General features: G+C 49.3%; 1 protein-coding gene across 1 annotated transcript in view; it reads right to left on the bottom strand.

Annotated features, from left to right (window-relative positions):
• CSMD2 (CUB and Sushi multiple domains 2) overlaps positions 1-22,134 on the bottom strand; it is a 677,437-nt gene that overhangs the window by 101,138 nt on the left and 554,165 nt on the right. The window contains exons 33-42 of the mRNA XM_065930495.1: positions 21,999-22,094; positions 20,703-20,906; positions 20,227-20,351; positions 19,279-19,375; positions 18,089-18,193; positions 15,056-15,174; positions 14,485-14,554; positions 12,466-12,582; positions 9,265-9,474; positions 2,787-2,975 (exon numbers count right to left, since the gene is read on the bottom strand). Coding sequence (XP_065786567.1) covers positions 2,787-2,975; positions 9,265-9,474; positions 12,466-12,582; positions 14,485-14,554; positions 15,056-15,174; positions 18,089-18,193; positions 19,279-19,375; positions 20,227-20,351; positions 20,703-20,906; positions 21,999-22,094 — 1,332 coding nt within the window. The remainder of the gene's footprint in view (positions 1-2,786; positions 2,976-9,264; positions 9,475-12,465; positions 12,583-14,484; positions 14,555-15,055; positions 15,175-18,088; positions 18,194-19,278; positions 19,376-20,226; positions 20,352-20,702; positions 20,907-21,998; positions 22,095-22,134) is intronic.

Below are 22,134 nucleotides of genomic sequence, written 5' to 3'. Positions count from 1 at the left end.
CTGAGAAGAAAGCATCCCAACACCTCCAAGAAGAGGACAGGGCTCTGGGCTCTGGCAAATGTGAGCACACCCTGAAAGTGGTGCGCATGGGCACGCCATCCCTCCATGGACCAAACCACCACTCGATGCCAGGTGCAGCCAGGGGAGGCAAAGGACAGCAAGGATACCACGGCATGTGATTCTGATCTGTGGCATCACGATCTCCCGGGACATGGTCGAGTATACCGGTGTCTCCGGCCCAGGGTGGAGTGTGCTGTCAACATTGAGTGTCGAGGGAACATTTGGTGGGGGAGCCCCTTATCTGGTCCTGGGGAGGGGGAGGGAGTCCTGGCAGAATTCACTTTTAGACTCAGACCTGAGGGATGACAAGGGCTACACAGGGAAGGCAGGAGAGAAGGGCAACGTTCTAGGAGGAGGGACCAGCATGCACTCAGAACCAGGGACACAAGAGGAGCAAAAATGGCAAGTATTTCAGCTGAGTGGGAGCAAAGTGTGAGAGTGGAGAACATGGGGAGGTGGGCAGATCCAGGTCCCGAGGTACAACGTGTGCTAGCTCCTGGGGGCTGGACAGTTACCCCAAGGAGGTGGGAACAGCTCACTAGCTTCTCAGCAGGGCCGTGTCTGGAGTACAGTAAGTCCCCTACATATGAATGAATTCCATTCAGAGAGCGCGATTGTAAGTCCAATTTGTTCATAAGTCCAACAAAGTTAGTCTAGGTACCCAACTAACACAATCGGCTATGTAGCATTGTACTGTGATAGATTTATAATACTTTTCACAAGTAATACATTAACTAATACATTAAAAACAAACAAATACAAAAAATAAAGAAAATGTGTTTAAGCTTACAGTCCAGTACCTTGAAAAGTAAAATAGTACAGTACAATAGTTGGCATACAGGGGCTGGTGTTGAATGAACAGGCAAGAAGAATTACTGACGGGAGGAGGGAAGGGAGGAGGGGGGAGATGGTGGAGCTGAAGGATCGCCAGCCATAGGAGACGGAGGGCGAGCTGCAACGTCATTCATGCCGGCTGCCGATGGCACAGGTTCCGGTTCCTTGCCGAAACTAGATGCACTTTCGCATCTTTGAAAGTTCGCCACTGTACATGAATGCTTTCAAAGGCTCACCACCCTTACCACACTGTGAAAAGTGGACTGAGGAACACAAGACTGAAGGCTGGGCGCCCAGTGACAGACCAGGATTAGAGTGGAGGCAATGCATACAGACAGGTGGATGTTTCTGAAAGGCAATTAGGATGTAGAATTAGCAAGACTCAGTGACTAGACAAGGGTAAGTGAGAGGCAGGCTGCCCAAACTGAGTAACGAATAACCAGGGGACTAGAGGGGCCTTTCACTCTAGTGAAGATTTCAACATAATGGCAGAAGGAGGATGGCTTTCATTTTGAATACATTAGGATTTAGGTGCTTCTGGATAAGTGAAGATATTTAGTAAGGAGCTGCATGTACAGGTGAAGAATCGGGTAAGAGATAAAGGTTGCAGACACAGATAGCATTTGGAGATGTGAGGGAAAAAAGAGAAGAGAGTGTGGGAAATAACTTCGAAGAACAAAAACACTCAAGGGACAAAGAAAAAGATGACCTAAAAGTTGGCACAGGTAGAAAGGTAATTGGAAATGCAAGAGAAAATGACGTCCTCTTCTAAGCTAAGGGAAGCACTGGCTTAGGAGGAAGAAGGGTTCATGGCTAAAGGTGTCTGATGGGGGAAGCACCGCTCTTACCTCTCCTGTGACTCCATAAAAAGGAGCAAAAAGGAAACAAAAGTCCACAATGAAGCTTGTCATATAGAGGGTGGCCAGCCAACAATTCCAGAATGATGGACTGATTATGCATGGGGATGGTTTTGAAAATCTGAAAATCTAACTGGGAATTTAATAGTTTTAGCGATTACGATCTTATATGCTAACACCAGAATAGCTCAGTTGTGTGAGCAAGGCCTCTTTATCCATGGAGAGTTAATACTTTTCCAACTCATGGATTCTGAACCAGTTACTGTGCTGGGCACTTTACATGCACCATCTTGGAATCCTCTCAACCCTTATGAAGAGAAGCCCCATCATACTAAGGAAGAAACTGGAGGTCAGAGAGGTGAAGCATTTCAGAGGTAAAGCCTAGGGTGATCTGATTCCAGAGCTGAGGCACTTTCTCCTGAACCATACTGTCCTCCTGCTAAACCTTGCCCTTTCAAGACAAATCCTAGCTTCTCCTCAAGGAAAAGGAAGGGAAAATGGAACACAGGTGTATAGACGGGGATAGGCACAGCATGAGCTCCTGGTCCTCCTCCACCCTGATTCTGGTTAATGAAGGCTCAGGAAAGTATCCCCTGGAGCTCTCTGATATCCTCAACCCAGATCTCTCTAGGTTCATGTAGGAGAAGGGGAATAAGCTGGGGGGTATGAAGAGAGGAACACAACTTTTCTAGAAAGATGCTTTCGTCTCTTCTCCCTTTAGAAAAGCACCATGATTAACTCTCTACCCATAGCATATCAGTGTCTTCGCTTCTGACTGGGACATCCAGCCCATGAGGTTGGCTGTTCCCAAGGGCTGAGAATGTACTCCTTTGGCTTTGACCTGTGTCTCCTCCAGGTCCTCCCTAGTATTGGCCCAGAGCTCTGTGCCCAGTCTGGATAGGCTCAGTCCCATCCACTTGAAAAAGTGAGGGACAGTGTTTGCTAGGAACTCCTAGCATGGGTGATCCCATGGAGTAGGCATGTGCATGAACCCTGTCGCTAAGAAGAATCACCAGGACTGACTGAGGAACATACCTTCACACCTGGGCAGGGGGTGGTCCCAGTTCCGGTTGGTGCCATGTTGACACGTGAGCACAGGGTGGCCCATCAGCTGATACCCTGGGAGGCATTCGAAGGTCACTGACTGTCCAACATTGTAGCCAGCTCCCCGAACAATGCCATTGGCAAAAGGCTCTGGATCTGGACATTCCTGAAGTTCATAGGCTGGGAAAGAATAAGAGAGAAGGTTTTTTTATACTCTCTGGGCATTTTCTCCCCATCCAGAATACAGGTGTGTCAGGGAACTGGCAGGTGGCGCTAGTGATAAAGAATCTGCCTGCCAAGGACATACAATGGAAAAAAGACAACCTCCTTAACAAGTGGTGCTGGGAAAACTGGTCAACCACTTGTAAAAGAATGAAACTAGAACACCTCCTAACACCATACACAAAAATAAACTCAAAATGGATTAAAGATCTAAACATAAGACCAGAAACTATAAAACTCCTAGAGGAGAACATAGGTAAAACACTCTCCGACATAAATCACAGCAGGATCCTCTATGACCCACCTCCCAGAATATTGGAAATAAAAGCAAAAATAAACAAATGGGACCTAATGAAACTTAAAAGCTTTTGCACAACAAAGGAAACCATTAGCAAGGTGAAAAGACAGCCCTCAGAATGGGAGAAAATAATAGCAAACGGAGCAACAGACAAAGGATTAATCTCAAAAATATACAAGCAACTCCTGCAGCTCAATTCCAGAAAAATAAATGACCCAATCAAAAAATGGGCCAAAGAACCAAACAGACATTTCTTCAAAGAAGACATACAGATGGCTAACAAACACATGAAAAGATGCTCCACATCACTCATCATCAGAGAAATGCAAATCAAAACCACAATGAGGTACCATTACACGCCAGTCAGGATGGCTGCTATCCAAAAGTCTACAAGCAATAAATGCTGGAGAGGGTGTGGAGAAAAGGGAACCCTCTTACACTGTTGGTGGGAATGCAAATTAGTACAGCCACTATGGAGAACAGTGTGGAGATTCCTTAAAAAAACTAGAAATAGAACTGCCATATGACCCAGCAATTCCACTTCTGGGCATACACACAGAGGAAACCAGATCTGAAAGAGACACGTGCACCCCAATGTTCATCGCAGCACTGTTTATAATAGCCAGGACATGGAAGCAACCTAGATGCCCATCAGCAGATGAATGGATAAGGAAGCTGTGGTACATATACACCATGGAATATTACTCAGCTGTTAAAAAGAATTCATTCGAATCAGTTCTAATGAGATGAATGAAACTGGAGTCCATTATAGGAGTGAAGTAAGCCAGAGAGATAAAGTATACAGTATAATAACGCATATATATGAAATTTAAAAAGGTGGTAACAATAATCCTATATGCAAAACAGAAAAAGAGACACAGATGTACAGAACAGACTTTGGGACTCTGTGGGAGAAGGCGAGGGTGGGATGTTCTGAGAGAATAGCACTGAAACAAGTATACTATCAAGGGTGAAACAGATCACCAGCCCAGGTTGAGTGCATGAGACAAGTGCTCGGGCCTGGTGCACCGGGAAGACCCAGAGGGATCGGGTGGAGAGGGAGGTGGGAGGGGGGATCCGGATGGGGAACACAAGTAAATCCATGGCTGATTCATGCCAATGGCAAAAACCACTACAATATTGTAAACTAATTAGCCTCCAACCAATAAAAATAAATGGAAAAAAAAAAAAAAAGAATCTGCTTGCCAGTGCAGGAGACAGAAGGGACATGAGTTCTATCCCTGAGTTGGGAAGATGCCCTAGAATAGGAAATGGCAACCAACTCCAGTATTCTTGCCTGGAATATCCCACGGACAGAGATGCCTGGAAGGACACATCCACAGGGTTGCAAAGAGTCAGAAACCACTGAGCACACAAACACACAGGGAGCTGGCAGAGTGGTGGAGAACCGAGGCATGGACTCAGGTAGGCCTTTGTCACTTTCTAGCTATTGGCTTTGGTCAAGTGACTCAAGTTCTCTATGCCTTTGTTTACCTACTTAGAAAACAGTTATTGTGAGAATCTGATAGGAAGATATATACACCCAGCTTTCTGCACAGTCCTGGCACATGGTAAGAATGCAATAAACATGCTGTCTGTTATTACTGCTTCCATGGGAAAGGGCAGCCCAAGGGAGACAAGGTTAGATTGAACCATTATTCTTTGAGCACCTCGTTGGGGCTCAGCATTGACTTCGGCTCTTTTCTGTTGCTTATTTCATTCAATCCCAATAACCACCAAGATCACAAACACGGGAAGCAGTCAGGTGAGCACCTGAGTGGGGTCCTTCTGACTCTGAGCAATTAGAACCTCTCAAGAAGGAAGAAACACAGGAGTAAGCCCAACCTGTGGCAAGGAGAGAAACTTTTCCGAGGGAATAGCTGCGTTAAAAGGAATGTGTGGGGACATCCTGGGTGGTCGGTTCAGTGGTTAAGAGTTTCCCTTCCAATGCAGGGAGTGTGAATTCAATGCTTGGTCAGGCAGTTGGGATCCTACATGCCTTGTGGCCAAAAACAAACAAACAAACAAAAAAAACGTGGAACAGAAGCAATGTTATGACACATTCAACAGAGACTTAAAAAATGATCCACATTAAAAAAAATTAAAATAAAATAATAGGAATGTGTGACTTTCATACAAGGGAGTCCCTCCAAAGAACAAGAAAGTTGCTTCCCTGAGAATGGGTGTGCCTGCCTTGAAAGGAGAAGCCTTAATGGGAGCAGCTGAGCCAACAGGGGGAAGTCACTGAGGGATTTGCTGAGCACGTCGGAGAACCAGAGCCCTCAATTATTAATAATCGGATCCACAGGACAGTAATTGGGCCCACTCAGCAGGAAATCAGCAGAGGGAGCATTCCTACAGTGGAAATTCTCCGGGGGAGTGGTTGAGATCAAATGAATGCTCGACGCAAGTCGGCGCCTCATCACGTGCAACAACAATGTACAGAAGGACGATCACGAAGCACTCCCTTCGTGTGATGTGTTTCCTCTGTGTCATGCAGGGAGGTCTCTGTGGGCAGAACTGGGCAGGTTTCACTGGGAAATCATCAAGGTAGGACTTCCCTGGGGGTCCAGGGGTTAAGAATCCATCTGCCAATGCAGGTGACATGGGTTTGATCCCTGGTCCAGGAAGAACGCACGTCCTGGGGAGGCAACTAAACCTGTGTCCTGAAACCACAGAGCCTGCATGCCACAACTACTGAAGCTTCGTGCCCTGCAACAAGAGAAGCCATTGCAATGAGAAGCCCGCACACTGCAATGAAGAGCAACTAGATTTCTCGATGCAACTAGAGAAAGCCCATGCAAAGCAACAAAGACTCATTGCAACCAAAAATAAACAAAAAAAATTAAAAAAAATATTCAAAAGGTTTTTTTTTTTTTTTAAAAGAAATCATCAAGGTAGTTGGGTGTGTTGAAAAATCAAGCAGTTCTAGAGAGACTCGGTGGGCGGGGCAGCCAAAGGGGCATGGCTCTGTCAGCAGCAACGGGTTTGGGCGACTTGGCAAATGAGGTCTTAGTAGAAGTGAGGAGCCTGTAGGGAGGTGACTGAAGAATGAGTGGGGCCTTTAAAGAGATGTCTCAGTGGGAAGAGAGGGACCCAACTGATGTGGGTGAGCCTGAAGACCGAGGGCTGGTGAGAAGTCACGAGCAGCCTGGAGGAGACTGGCTGGATCTCCCTCACAGGAATTGTTTCCAGGGGAAGGAGCTGACTTTTCACAAAGAGACACCGAAGTGACAGCTCCGGGACTGCTTTCACAGGGAGAGGAGTCTCAGAGTCTCTTCCACCAGAGGAAGCTTCAGAGGGAGAGGTTGGGCCTGGAGGGCAGACAGGATCCCTGAGGAGTGGAGTCATTAACTTCCCCAGAAAAGGGTTCCGTGGGGAGAGGAGCACTGGACGCTATAATGGAACTGGAAACAGTTTCAAGTAAAGAGACATATTTTAAAAAATCAGTATTGATGATGCCTAACATTTTGGAAGAAGGTCATCTTGCTATGTTCTTAGAAACACAATCTCCTGAGAAATTTCGCCGGAATACATTAAGCCCGTCAGGCTAGGAGACCTGGTAGGAGTAGCTTATGCGGTTACTGAAAACGTTACAAGGATATTTACCTGAAGAAGGGAAAAGAAAACTCCAGGTTAGGAAGGTCAGAGTGTCTAACAGGAGGGATTTTGAGGAAAAGTAAGGAGTTATATTTCTTCCAAAGAAAGTCTGGGGACCACAAAGAGCTGGGACTGCTGGATACAAATGGCCTGAGTGGTGATGTAGGTCTTTTCATAAAAGAAAAACCTAGGGCGAGTGGTCAGGTGGAACTCCGCGAGGCCAAGAACATGGGCCTAGGGGGCAGGGAGAATTTTCTGGGCCTGACACATGGGGAGGCCTCAGTGGGAGCACCTGGGCCTCCGGCACAGGAGATGACCTGGTCCGGAGGATGGGTCATCATGAAGGAGAAGCCACACCGGAAGTTTCAGAGGTCAGGTCTGAGGTGGGGCCACCCTGACACCAAGGCTGGCCCCACGAGGCCCATCAGGACTGTGGCAGTGGGCTGAGGAAGCAGCTGGGCCTGTGACCCAAGGGGAACATCCGGGGAGGTCCTGGGGAGCAATGTGAGTGAGTGGGGGGCGCTGGCCCACCGCAGAGGGGGCATTGCTGCGGCTCTCATACACTTGGGCCAACTCAGGTCAAGGTGTTGGTTCTCTGAAGGTGAACTCGGGACCCCTCCTTCCTGTTTCCACCCTTCGCCCCTGCCTCAGGTTCCTCAGAGGACCCGGCCTCTGAATACACGGAGCCTGTGTGAGTGACGTTAACCCAGGGCGCTGGCCCATGAGGGCAAACCCTTGGACCCAACTGTGTCTGCCTCAAATTCATGGAGAAGTTCTAACTCCCTACCCCTGTCCCCCTCCTCAGAACGTGATCCTATTTGAAGACAGGATCTTCACCTACCTTTACCTAAATTAAAATGAGGTCTTTAGTTAGGTAGTCTTAGTCGCTTAATCGTGTCTGACTCTTTGAGACCCCATGGACTACTCTGCCAGGCTCCTCTGTCCATGAATTCTCCAGGCAAGAATACTGGAGTGGGTAGCCATTCCCTTCTCCAGGGCATCTTCCCAAACCCAGGGATCGAACCCAGGTTTTCTGCATTGCAGGCAGATTCTTTACTGTCTCCACATTTCCCGTTTTTACAAGAACACCAGTCATACTGGATTAGGGCCCACCCTAATGACCTCAGACAGACAGGCAGAACACCACGTGAGGATGAAGCCAGAGATGGGGTGATGGTTCCACAAGCTGAGAAATGCCAACGACCAGCAAACCGCCAGAAGCCAGGAGACGCAGAGAATATATTCTTCCTTGCAGCCCTTGGAAGGAGCCAGCCCTGCCCACCCTCAGGGCTTCCAGGCTCCAAGACTATGAGAGAGTAACTCTGCTCTTCAAGCCACCGGTCTGCGGTATACTGAGACAGCAGAGCTAGGAGACCAACACACGGGAAGCCTGAGATGTGTGTGTCTGTCGCAGACCTCGCATTTGGGCCTGAGTCTCTCCTGAGATAGACTGTGGCCTTGGGACGTACGGTGACCACTGGCCAGGCCTCACTGCCCACCGAGGTTGTGTACCCTTCTTAGGCACGGGCTCGCCCAGTTAAGGCTGACCTCTGCCATGAGCCCATCCACAGCCCGCTGGGGGCGCAGTTGCATTACTGCCAATGACGGGGCATTTACTGGGAAAGAGGCTGGGCTTCTCCCTGATCCTGCCTTGGCGTGAAGGGCCCAGCTCCTTCTCCCGAGGCTTCCCAGGAGGGAGATGTCGGCTGCCCCCAGGGCCCTGGGTAGAGCTGCCCAGGTGGGCACAGCTACACAGGCACAGAAGTCTGAGCTGGGGCGGACGGGGCTCGATCCAGGAGGAGTGGGCCAATCGCAGGACTCCAGCTGAGGATGGGGGAGCTGCGGGGAGTGTGGTCCAGCCTCACACAGGGCAGCCCTCAGCAGGGGGAAAGGGTCTTGCTCCTGTCTCATTGTGAAGGCTCAGCAGGCGCTCCAGGCTTGTTACCAGAATCGTTACTGGAAACCTACATCGTATCACAGGACACGGTTTTCGGGGCATAACTGACATATAGGGGAGGACCCGGAGGAGGAAGTGAGCCTTTCGAGGCCCCGGGGCAGGGGGTAGGGGGTGGTTGGATGTTTGAGGGGGAACTGATGGTCACTTGCTCCAAGGAAGCTGCTGACTGTTGGGTCTGGAGCCTGAGACGGCGCTTTGGCCTGCTGCCCTGGGAAGCACTTGTCCAGGGGATTTGATAGCCTTTGCGGGGCCAGAGAGACATGTCACAGCAGTCAGGCCTGCCTTCCAGCCCTTGGCCTTTGCTGGGTCCCCTCCTGCCCTATGTGGAAGGCTGCAAAGATCGGTGATGGGGGGTTAAGAGGCGGGGAAGGATGGACCCTCCCTGTCCTCACCCTGATACTCCAGCTTGAATCCCGGCCGGTTCTGGGAGTGGTCGCTGTGGAAATAGACGGTGGTTTCATGTGACGTGGAGAGCAGGGCGCTGGGAAGCTCACTCCCGCTGAATCTGCCCATCATGCGGCTGGTCTCGTAGGGGCCGTTCCGGATTTCTATGAAGTCGTGGTTGGGCTCAGTGGAGAAGTTCAGGAACTGGATGTGAGCTCCTGGGAACAAGACAAAGGCAGACAGTGCCCAAGCAATAGAGTCCTGCTTCTGACGTGCTGACTCCTGAGAGCATCACCTGCTAGAGCCCACGTGTCCCCACCACCGACTACCCATCCAGTGAGGGGGCCCAGAACACACATGGGGAATCGCTGGTCAGCCCAGTCTCTCAGCTTCAGGCAGGGCTGAACCTAGAAGTGTATTATTCATTCAAAATGAAAGGCATCAGTCCTATCTGAGCTCCATCCCCGCTCTATTTTATTTCATGGAAAATGAAGTTCAGGGTCAACACCTGACTTAATTTGGGATTCATATGTCTAGTATCAGTATAAGGGCAGCTTTGATAAAATAATGTTTTAACTGAAAATACCACCATTTAAACATAACTTGGAGAAGGAAATGGCAACCTACTCCAATATTCTTGCCTGGAGAATCCCATGAACGGAGGAGCCTAGTGGGCTACATTCCATGGGGTCACAAAGAGTCGGACACGACTGAGCGACTTCCCTTTCACTTTCACTTTAAACATAACTATACCCGATCAAAAGACATGACCTTCAATACTAGTATTTTTCAGAACACTTATGATGATTCGGAAATTAGAAGACTACATCATCCCATTGGTTCTATTAAGATGCCAAGTGAAGTTTATACTTTGGGGTCTTATTAGATTAATCAAGATCTAACAACACAACGGGTTAAATGGATTTCATTGGGATCTTAGCTTACATATAAATATATTCTTTGAAGAGTAAGTGTGGGACTATTGATATCAATTGATAGAAAAGATTTCTCAAAATTAGATTACTATTAAAAATGATATTGAAAAAATACATTTCTGAGCATAGGAAAATGTCTGCAATGTTAACTGTAAAAATCTGACTACAAAGTAGTATGTAGCATACAATTATAACTTTCGTATAGCTAGAAGACTGTCCACTGACTCACTAACAGTATTTATCGAGCATTTGCCATGCATCAAGGCTCTGCTCGATAAGCATTACACAGAGAGGAACAAGGTCTTTACAGGGCCCTTGTCTTCATGATGGTGAGGTCTAAGCTGTGAGTGATGATTTCTGTATGGTGGGACTACAGATACATTTGAATTTTTATAATTTGCTCATCTATACTTTCTAATTTGCTTAGAATAAGCACATAGGAGTGAATTTTTTGCATCTGATTATTTAAATAAAGACTTAATATATATTGTTGAAGTCCCTTCATGTCTCCTGCCCTCTCCCACAGCTCTTCTCTCCACAGAGGCAGTCAGTCTCTTGAATTCAGAAGATATCCTTCCAGTTCATGTGTTTAGATTCCTAAGTGTATATCTGATTTGTTTTAAATATTTGCATTTATTATTATATTATATATATAGTTTTACAAGCTTAAATTCAGCATGTGTTTTTCAAGGTCTCCCCTTGTCAATGCAAAGATACAGTTCATTGATTTTTAACTACATATTAATTAATTCCATTTAATGAATTACCCAACCACACTATTCACTCTTCTATTACCATGCAGATATTTTCCAAATTACAGGTAATTTTACACAGCACACCTTTGTACATATCCGCGGAAGCTACACTTTTCAGTCTACCACCCATGTGTCATCTCTACACAGGGGCTGCTGGTCCATTGAAGGGTCTCTTTAAGGATGGGCTTCCCTTGTCAAATTTCTGAATTGCACTGCCTGACTGCTGCCATCTAGGTGCAGAAGTTTGTAAATGCGGTGGTTTTTAAAACAGACCAGGGGGCATTAGGGACTGTTTGGAATTCAACAGTAAAAAAATTCAACTTGAAAGCAAGGGATCTGGTCTTCTGTGACTGGTCCCTGCAGGAGGCTGACTGCCTGGAGGATTTAAAGATAGAGGTCTCTGGTGGTTGAACATCAGGCCTTGTAGAGAAAGTGGTGCGCCTCCCACTTAAACTTCTGTTTCCTTTTGGTGTGGTCCTCCCTCCATCCTTCTATCATCTGAGGTTCTTCTGGTTCATGTCTGGATGCAGAGTTAGAGGGTCTCCCAGCTCCTCTTCCCTCAATATCTCAAAATCTGGAGTTCCCAAGGCTGCCAAAGTCATCATCACTTTGCAGCCTAATCATACACCTCCAGTTTCCTTCAGAAGATGGTACTTAATATAACTCTATCTTCTGAGGGTCATAACTTCTTCCCTCAGGGAAGATTTAGAAACATCCAAGTAGGTCGCTTTCTCTTGAAAGCCTCTTCTCCATCAGAAGACCCACTTTAGGATGAATAATAAAGGACAAAAGAGGTGGTCTTCACTTCTGAGGTCACAGACTGGGGGATCACAGGCCCATGCAGGAGTGATCCCCTTGGGACATTTCATTCCTAGGAGCAGAGCAATGACTTGGATGGCCTATGTGTACAGCCTATAATTTCCGCGTCAACACAAATCCTTTGTCTCTTCAACAGAAATATGAGGGGTTAAATTATACTCCCAGTGCACAACACATGAACCTCTAGTAATTAAATTTCGTACCCAGATCAGTGTCCTCTACACCCCACCAACCCCCATGTCTACACACACACACACGACATTTCCCAATCTCTAGGACCAGCTAGAATGTGAGTATAAAGAATGCAAACTCAATTTCACATTGACCTTGGCTCAATTTAATTAGGATGAGAAATTGGATATTGGAGTTAAAAGCCCAGGTTGAAGTCCAGTCTCCGTAAAATAGATTGTCTTTTTCTTTTTCAACCGTCCCTGAGCAATTTCTCATTCCACATTCCTGGATTTTAGCTCACCACTCTAATGATAAAAATAATAATGGTAATCCCTGAAGTTTTTTCCCTACTTTATGTTCCCAAAGCACGTTCATCTCTACCATTCCTAATTGATCCTCTGGACTGCACAGGAGCTCAACAGCTGAGAAAGCAGAGAGGCAGAGAGCTGAACTGACTCGGCCAAGGTTATGCTGAGTGATGGCAGCAGACAGTTGCTTTAAGCCCAGAGGCCTGGGCGTGAAGACTTACCAAAGCCCACGGGCAGTGCTATTTTCCAGGAGCAGTCCATGTTGCTGGGGTAGTTGCCTGGGAAGCCGGGGCTCAGGATCACCCCCTCCATGTCTTCCACTGCTCCCCCACACTGCGCTGTGACCGTGAGACCAGGCTGGGGGTTAGCACAGCAGCGAGGCAAGAACAAGGCCATGCAGCATTTGGACTTTCCTAAGTTAATTTCCCTTTGAGAACCCAAAGGAATCTTTAATTCATCTCCCTAAAAAACTGCACACAAGAGAAAATGAAGTATGTACATCCAGGAAGGGAGGAAGTATACCCTATGTCTGCCCTGCAGTCCACAAACCCAAGTTATGCATGCCTGACCTTGGGCATGCCTTTCAAAGGTCAGTTTCCTTAGTGAGGTCATGCAGCAAAAATGGTGTGCCCCAAGAGAAGTGTGACTGTCTCCTACACGATTCCAACCAGCTCTTTCAGGACTGGAGAACAGGAGGAAGGAAGGGGACAGACAGTGGCATGTTAAGTCCCTGCTCTGTGCCGGCACCAGGCCAGGCTGTTATTCCATGGGGTGGGCAGTCAGCAGAGGAGCCCCACCACGAGCCCACCCTCAGCCAAAGTGACTGTGAGCCAACCACAGGGGACTGGGGCCTCTGAATCTCCAGCTGAAATGACCTCACAGTCAGTCACCTGATGTTGCAGGTTTGGGACACAGCTGCAGCCTGGCCAGTTCACGTGGATTCTTTTTTTTTTTTTTTAATGTGTTATTAGGAAAGGTTGTGTGTGCAGAAAGGGGTTAGCCCATCACGGAAGGCCAGAGGAAGGAGCCGAGGGGAGGAGTATGTGCCGTGTCTATGCAAACCCCTTCTGGGGAGGGGGCGACTGAAGCACACAGATCTGAAGGGAACGGTGCTTGCATGAAAGCAGGGGCTGTAGCACTGATTCCCCCCACCCACCCCCGATCACAGGCCCCGTGCTCCCACTTCCTGGGTGATTTGGGGCCAGTTCTAAGTTCCCCCACCCCAAACCTCCAGACCTGGCTCCCTGTCCCTCCATAGCGCTTGTGTCACAGGGCGGTTATCAGGTGACAACAGACAGGACTTCGCTTCACTTGGGACAGGGCCTGGCATGCACAGTAAACCCTCAGCCCACGGCGGCTGCAGGGCTCTGCGTGTTCCCTGGGCAAGGCCTTCATCAAACAGCACGGGGAAAAGGGCCCTGGGTGGACCGGTCCCATTGCTGACTGCTCTGCAGACGAACAGGCCCTGCACCCTGGACAGAGCCCAGAAGGGCAGGGCCATGTGCTCCAAGGACATGCCCTTGGTTCACCTTGCTTCCCACTCCAAGTTCAGCCTAGTCTTGCACTTGCCAGTTGGCAGGGCATCAGGGAATCATAGTTTCTCATTCCCCGCTCTGCCACTTTCTTTTGAATCCTAAAAACCTTGATTTTCCTATTTGCAAAACTGAGGGTGATGACCCCTGCCCTGAAGAGCTACAGTAAGGAGACATATAACTCAGGACCTGGCACGTGGCAGACCCTTGATAAACAGACATTCCCCTTGCCCCGACCTGACCAGATGCTTCCGAGCATGGAGACTCTTGTCTTTCCGTGTACCCAGTGATCTCTTCATCACTACTCAGCACAGAAACCAAACCAAACCAAGTCCTCCTTCCACAGGGCATGCTCAGTCTTTCTTCATCAGTGTATTCCATCTGTCTGTCCCAAGAAAACTCACAGGGGGAAGCCACAAATGTCCAGAGGTTCCACATGGGGTTTGGGTTTATATGGAATCAGAATGGTCATCATCAGGTTTTGGAATGGGCAAGCCGCTGCCATATTTCATTTGGTGGACAAAGGTTTCCAAAAGTCGTGAAAAGCTTGAGAGCTAAAGCTTACAAAAAACATCAGTCTAAAGATCCCACCTTTGAGCAGACCTGGAATACCAAACTTCCTTTGGATTTGAACTGGATCCCAGTGAGACGTCCCTGAACCTGGCAGACATGGATCTGCATGAACTGGAGAAGCAGGTGTTCTCTTACCGATACAGAGGGGCGGAGGGTAGTTCCAGCGCCGCACGGTCCCAGGCATGCAGGAGATGTGGGCGTGGCCCTAGAGGAATCGGGAACAGGGTGGGCTAGCTGCCCCCGCGGGCACAGCCGCATGTAAACCTGGAGCGGGGGCTTGTTCTTAGGCCTTGGGTTAAGGAGCAAGATACATGGATCCACCGGGGGTTGGGGAGAGAGGCGGAGGGAGAGAGCTGGGGAAGGACACTTATTAACAGCCATTACTAAAGAATTCTCATTACTAAAGGTTCCTCATGAGACTCCTTTAGTTACTGGATTCTTTCATCGCCTTCAAAGAGGAATTAAGCTTTCCTAAAGTCTAATCAAACCGAAACTTTGCAGGGACACATCAGAGGCTGGCTTGTGCCAAATGGCCAAAGTCAGCACTTTGTCTTTTGCATCAACAGCTCCAGGAGGGGACAATAGTCCCTGAAGGATCTGGGGAGCTTCTCTCTGTTTTGTGGTGACTGCAGCTCTGCTGAGAGAAGGCTGGCTGATCCCAGCTCAAGGGACACCTTTCCAGTCCTGGGGGGCCAACGGAAGGTACCTGGAGAGCATATCCCGGCTCACACTGGAATGAGACCACATCGTTCACCAGGTAGCGCTCGCCAGTCTTCACCCCATTACTGGGCACAGCAGGTTCTGGACAACTGCTCAGGCCCACCGCTAGACCAGACAGAGACAGACAAGTCCATCAGGTTGATGTACTAGCAGGCTGAAGGCAGTGCTGGCAGCGAGGAGGAGAAGCTGCCTCCAAGCTGTATCCTCTCTGCTTTCTCTCCTCCCAGTCTCTAGGCCAGTGTTTCCCAAGCCTTCTACCTCCCAGCACATGGAAAAAATCAGAATGTGTATTTGGCACAGAGGCTCAATAGATCAAAGCCTCCTGGAGCAGGTGGGTATCATCTGGGAACTCTGACTGTGCCCCCAGGCTCAAAATGATACAACACTGCTGTCACCCCAAGAAGTTCCTTCATCTCTTCCCATGCAACTTCTGTCCTACATGTGCTTTTAAGAAGTGGATGTGATGCTTAGAAGTGAAAGCTGTATAGGCCTGAATCCACAGATCTCAGCATCTGGGACAAAAGATTTCAAGGACAGTATTAAAACAATCATCAAAGTGAACTGCAAGTCCTTCATCTCAACTCTCATCTTGTCTCTCTTTTTTTTTTTCTCCACTCTTTCCTGTCCTCCAAGTAGAAGGCAACTCAGTATTTACTGAGGTGATCACAACATAGTAACCTGAGGCCTACTTACTGGAATGGAAGTGGTGGACAGAAGGAGGTGGAAGGGCAGAGAGAAAAAGAGAGAAAGCAAGAGCAAAAAGTGTGGTAGGAGAAAGATGGGATGGAGAGAAAGGTTAAGACAGAGAGAGAAAGGTGGAAGGACACAGAGAAAAGTCCATTCTAATTTCTTTACATTCTAATTTCTTTAATGGAAAGTCCATTCTAATTTCTTTACATGGCAGTGGTGAATTTTATTTAAGCCAAGTTTATAACAAAGGAAGACTTTTTAAAAAAATCATAAGAAATTTATTACTTTTGAAAGCAGATTGGTCATTTCCATTTCAATTAATAAACATCAAACATGAGTCATAGCAATAGACAGGACTTTTCAGTATTCTGCAAAACCATTTGCCTCTACAATAGCAGTTAACCCTTCCCTTCTGTACTCTGTAGATGATCTACAAAATGGAAATGTAACTACAGGGTCCTGGCTCCTAGGAATTTCAGCCTCCAAATACTAATGGAGACCTCTGATATCCCCTAGCTTCTTCCACTGTGAGAGGACAGTGCATGATAAACACCAGATACTGAGAAAATCACCAGTTGTCTGGACAACAACAGTAAAAAAAGAAAAAAAAAATTCAAAGAGGTGAATTTTTCCTGGGAATGAGGCAGTAGAATAACAAGGAGATTTAGAAAAGAAGTCCCCCTTTGGAACAAGAAAGAAAAGAGAACATTCTAGGGAACATTAAAGGACTCAATTTTAAATATTGGATAAAGAAACACAACTGGAGAGAACAGAAGAGAGAGGGTGAAAGGAAAAACGTAAATTATTCAAGAGCCTAGGATACTCAGCCCGCCAGGTGGCTGAGGTCTGAGGGGTCCGTGGGAGGCAGGTCTCAGAGGTCCCTGTCGTGTCCTCCACCCTGCAGGGTCTTGGTTTCAAGCTGCCCTGCACTTTCTGACCAGCTGATCATTTCAGTTCTTTCAGGTGACGAGCATCCTAGGATCCAGCTAATCCTCTCTCCACTACCTGGATGAGAGGCATTTGTTCTGATACCAGTTGGGTGATGCTGACACTAGCAGCAAGTGGGGCTTCCATCTGTCCATCCTACTCAGATGGTCCAGTCAAATACACCTTCCCCCATTTCTTACTTCTCATCCCACACCTAGCACAGATATTCCTTGTGTAAAGTCTCACCCAGGATAGGTGCCCCTCTTCTATACTCTCTTAGCATATCAGGTTGCACTACCATGACAGTTTCCGTGTCCATCTCTCCCCCAAACTCTGTGCCTTGTGCATTATGCATCTCTGTTTCACGGGCACCCACCACAGGGCATGCCACCTTGCAGGTGTCCACCGTTTCTTCATGACATTCACCTCTCCTCCAGCTCCTGGGAGAACTGCTGCCCCTCCTGGTGACACCTTGAGAGATCTGCAATATTGTCATGCCCTTCTCTGTCCACATGTCTGCCTCTCCCCCATGGACTCAGAAAGGAGTCCTCTCTCTTGATCTGACTCAATCCTAGCAAAACTGGCATTGCACCTGGCACATTGTAAATATTCAATGAGTATTTGTTGAATGAATGGGTGACAGACTCTGCTGCCAACCCATTTCTGTACCCCGTGCGGAGGGGATGGGCAGACAGTCTCAGGATGAAAGCAGCCACCCCAGCAACCTCTGTCTTTGTTGTCCCACAAGGCACATCTGTAATCCTTTTTCTTTTTTAAAAATTAAAAAATTTAATACAATTTTTAAAGGTTACTTTTCACTTCCAATTATTATAAAATATTGGCTCTATTCCCCATGTTGTACAATACATCCTTGAACCTATCTTATGCCCAACAGTTTGTACCTCTTTCCCTGTAACCCTTTTTCTTCAAGAGTTTTTAGTTGTGATCACTTAGGGATGCAGGAAGCCAGGATGTAAGGTTTTGAGGATGCAGGGAGAAATCTGATGGGAGAGGAGTGAAGTCTGCAATAAGAAGAGGAAATTCAAGGACAGCTGCATCACTGACCAGGGCTTAGAGAGGCCAGGTTTCAGACTGGAGTACCTCACACCTCCCTTATTCTCCAAATAATATCCTGAGCTCCTTCCCATTCCTGTGGGGACTCAGAGGAAGCACACAGGTTTCTGCATAACAGACCCTTGGGCGAGAACCCCAGCCTCACTGCTTCCTGACTGTTTCTGACCTTCTCTGAGCTTGAGCGTCCGATGCTTGAGGATGCTAGGTCTGTGTGAGGCTTCAGCAAGAGAATACACAGTCCCAGAACAACCCCCGTTCCTCGTGGGGAACTCAGGCCCTGTCAGTTCCCACCCTGAACCCTGCACACGCTGAGACTCTGGATTCTCACTTTTGTACTCCAAGTGGAAGCCGGCTGCAGACACACTGATGTCTGAGTAGAAATGCAGGTAGAGCTGGTTGGAGGTGCTATTCAGTAGGGCAGGCACGGTTGTTCCTGGGCAAGGAAACAGGGACCAGTCAGGCTTAGCCTCTCCCACCCCTGGGCACCACCCCTGTTGCAACCTGTTGAGGTTCTGATCCCAAGGTCCCCACATGTCTCCAGCTATCAAACCCACTGAATGACAAATTAGCTCCCCTCAGAGTGCTGGGTCTCATATCTAAAGGAGGAGAGACTCTGAACAACTTCTGGCAAAAGAGCAGTGACCAAGTCACATGCCAGCAGCAGGTGACTTCCTTTGGGGGCAGATGAGTGTGGTCCCCTGCTAGGTGTCTTCAAAGGGATTCTGATATGAATAATTCTCTGGGCCATCCAGGCACTGTAGACAGTTTACCTGGAGCATGTGACTCACTGCTATATCTTGGCAACATGGAGTTCTGGGGCCTACGAGATCCAGATAAATTGCCCTAGCCTTTGGGCAAAATCATACACTACACTTAGAAGTCCACTGCTGGAATGGAAAATGGTGTGGCCAGTCTGCTGTCAGTCCTTCAAAAAAATTATATATAGAATCACCGTGTGACCCAGGAATTCCACTCCTAGGTATACATATACCTAAGAGACTTGAAAACATGTTCCCGTGGAAACTTGTATGTGAATGTCCACAGCAACATTATTCATAATTAGCCAATGAGTGGAAACAACCAAACGTCCTTCAACTGATGAATGGATGGATGAAATGTGGTCTGTTCACACAGTGAAGTGTTGACCCTTGAAAACATTACACTGAATGACAGAAGTCAGGCCCGGAAGGCCATATAGTGTAGGACTCCACTATATGAAATGTCTGAGACAAGCAAATCCATAGACAGGAAGGATGTTAGTGGTTGCCAGGGGGTGGTGGTGAACAGTCAATGGGGAGTGTGTACAGATGGGTACCTGGTTTCTTTTGGGGCTGATGAAAATGTTCTGGAATTGGATAGTGGTGATGGTTGTAGAACCTTGTGAATATACTAAAACCCACCAAATTGTACATTTAAAAATGATGAATTTTATGGCATGTGAATCCCATTTCAATAATAACAACAATAATAATTCTACTGCTGCCCTGCAATTCCAGGTCCCTGGAAGCCCCATCTCACCTGAGAAACTCCCCAGCATGGTTACAGTGTTGTCTGCACCGTCAAACACTTCCAGGGAGTCCCAGTTCTGCTCTGTGACAAAACTGACGACTTGAATCTGGGAAGGCAGCGGGGTGAACCGCTGGTTAGGCAATCCTCTCTTCCCCACTCCCTCACCCCTCCTCCTTTCATGTGGTTAACTCAATTACTGAGCACCTCCTCTGGATCACACTGTGCTGGAAACTCTGATAAAAGGAAGATGCAATCCCTGTTCCCAAGGAGTTCATTGTCCAGTGAGGGAGAGAGAGAAGGGATGGTTATATGACAGTGGGGCGCTTTGTCAGGCAGAGAAGCGGGAAAGGACAGTCCAGGACACAGGGCTACTTCAGGGCAACTGGCCTTCTTCTCATCTCCCCAACACTTCTTGAGTTTCCTCACTTTCCTGTCTCCAGACATCCTGCAGCTGCGAGCCAGTAACCCACCCCTGGGTGGAACTGTCCACCGGGAGTCCCTGTGGTTTCTCTCTGCCGGCCTTGCGGCGCCGCCCCCTCCTCCCAGCAGCAGCCGTCCTGGGGGTCCTCCACCTGCTCGCATTTGTACGCACCAGTCTGGTCCCGAGTCCGCTGCTGCCTCGGGCTGCGGGTGCAACACCCCCGCAGGTGTGTGAGGGGGTGCCTGTCGGTTTGCGCCTTCCCCTCACCTGCAACGCCTCCTCTCCCAACTCCCAGAAAAATCTTAAGAACAGTACCCTTCAAGTCACTTGAAAAAAATCTTGACTCCTCCCAGGCTTCACACTCCACCTCCAGGCCCATCTCCTCCTTTCGGCGGCTTCCCCGACGGCCCAGCCAGCCCCCACACCTCATCTTTCCTGAGCTGGGAGCTGTTGTGTATTTCTGACTGTGGGCCTCCACTGCGTCCCTGCCCTGAGGGGCTGGAGACAGGCTGTGACTGTCTCCCCCTGGCTCCTACCTGGATGCCAGCGCCTTCTGGGACCATGATCTTCCACACACAGTTGAGGCTGTTGAGGTAGGGCTCGGGGAAGCCGGGGGACAGGATGGTGCCCGTGCGCTCCGTGAGGTTTCCGCCACAGGGCACTGGGAGAGAGGCAGCTCTCGTCTGGGTGGGTCCACGGGGAGCAGACCCCGCCCAGGACTTCCGGCCTCGCTGTGACCCCGCCCCCTGCTGGCTCCGCCCACGGGCACAGCCCCGCCCCCTCCCCGGGCGGTCCCCCTACAACCCTTCCCAGGGACCTGGACTCTGCCCCGCGCCCCACCCGCAGACTCGATCAGCGGCTCTCGCTGGCCCTTCACATCCACCCATGGGACACGGGTTGACCTGGAAGGGGTCAGCCACTCTCTCAAGTTACCCTGGCCGGCAGAGCTCGTGTGTCTTGCTGGGTATTTGCGGCCACCCTCTCCCCCAAGCCCTGGTTGTCCAGGACTCACCAACACACGTCGGTGCTGAGACATTCCACTGGGCCAAGGCCCCAGGAACGGGCAGGCACTCAATTTCTGGGGAGCCCTGCAGGGCGTAGCCAGAACTGCATTCGAAGCGGACGATGGCCCCCACGGAGAAGTCACTGCCCAGCCTGCGGCCGTAGCGGGGTTCTGGCACCGAGCTGCACTGCGTGGCGCTGGTTCGGGGCACCGCTGCAGGGAACAGGGGCGCTGAGGGGCAGGCCTTACCCCTCTAGAAACGGGGCCGGGGATGGGCACATCGTGGGGCTGGAACGGGGTGGGGCTCTGAGAGGCTCTGGGTGCCTTCCCTTAGGACGGGGGTAGGGGCTTTCTAGGATGAGGCCCATCTTCCTGAAATACAGTCGGACACGCCAGGTAGCACAGCTTCTGGAAACTACGGAAGGCACTAGGAGCCCCAGGCCCAGCCTTTAGGCCCCGTTGTGCTCTTCGCCTTCCCAGTGAAGCCCCTTGCCCAGTAGGGTCCCATGTCCCCTAAGACCCTGCCCAGGGCCCTGCTCTCACAGACCTGAATTTCCCCTCCCCACCTTCAGGGGGCTATAGGACCTTAGACCCCAGGCCCAGGAAGGGTGTCTCCCGGGCAGGATTACCCCTACACAGGGCAGTGCGGGTCGTTCTGGTCAGTGGAATATACAGGACCTCGCTTGGAACCTGAGCCCCGGGAGAGTGGACATTCCCCTCAACAAAGAGAGGCTGGGGCCTGCCGTGGAGGGCCAGGCCGCTCCGAGACTTGGCCTTTCAGGGCCCTAAGGATGGGGAACAGACACTGACTACCTGTTTTGTGCCAGCTACTCTGTGAGGTGACATGGTCACCCTGATTTTACAGGTGAGCAAACGGGCTCTGAGAGGGGGAGTAGCTGGTGCCCAGTTAGTGCCAGAGTGGGGGTTCAAATCCATGTCCGGCTCACTCTAAAGACTACGTTTTTCCTGGACCTTTTGGGCTTTGCAGACAAAGCCACATTCCATAGGAGGCCTAGGTAAGAGGCCTGGGCTGGTCCTCTCAATGCCATGAGGACTATGCCACACAATGGGGAGTGGGGGAGGGCACAAATTAGCTTCCCTTGTCTGATTTCTCCCTTTATCCAGCATAGAGTTGGGTCCGAGAATTGTCTATATTGGATGTATAAAATTCAACTGAATTTCAGGGAATTGCCCCACAAACACTGTAAGAATGAGGCTCAGACTGGGGGTGTCAAAGTTCCCTGTTCTCCTTGATCCCCGAAGATGGAGACTGCCTTCACACCTCCCATGTCACATCCTGCATACCCTGGTAGACAAAGTGGAAGCCTCTGGCTGGTACTTGGCCTTTGGCACTGAACTTAACGAGGACTTGATTGGAGGTGGCCAAGGGCAGCGATTCTCCTGCCAAGATAAGGGGTGAGGAGAAGAGGAAGATGGTGAG

Source organism: Muntiacus reevesi, chromosome 1, assembly GCF_963930625.1.
Source record: "Muntiacus reevesi chromosome 1, mMunRee1.1, whole genome shotgun sequence".
NCBI classification, from domain to species: domain Eukaryota; kingdom Metazoa; phylum Chordata; class Mammalia; order Artiodactyla; family Cervidae; genus Muntiacus; species Muntiacus reevesi.
This window is presented reverse-complemented; position numbering and strand designations above follow the sequence as displayed.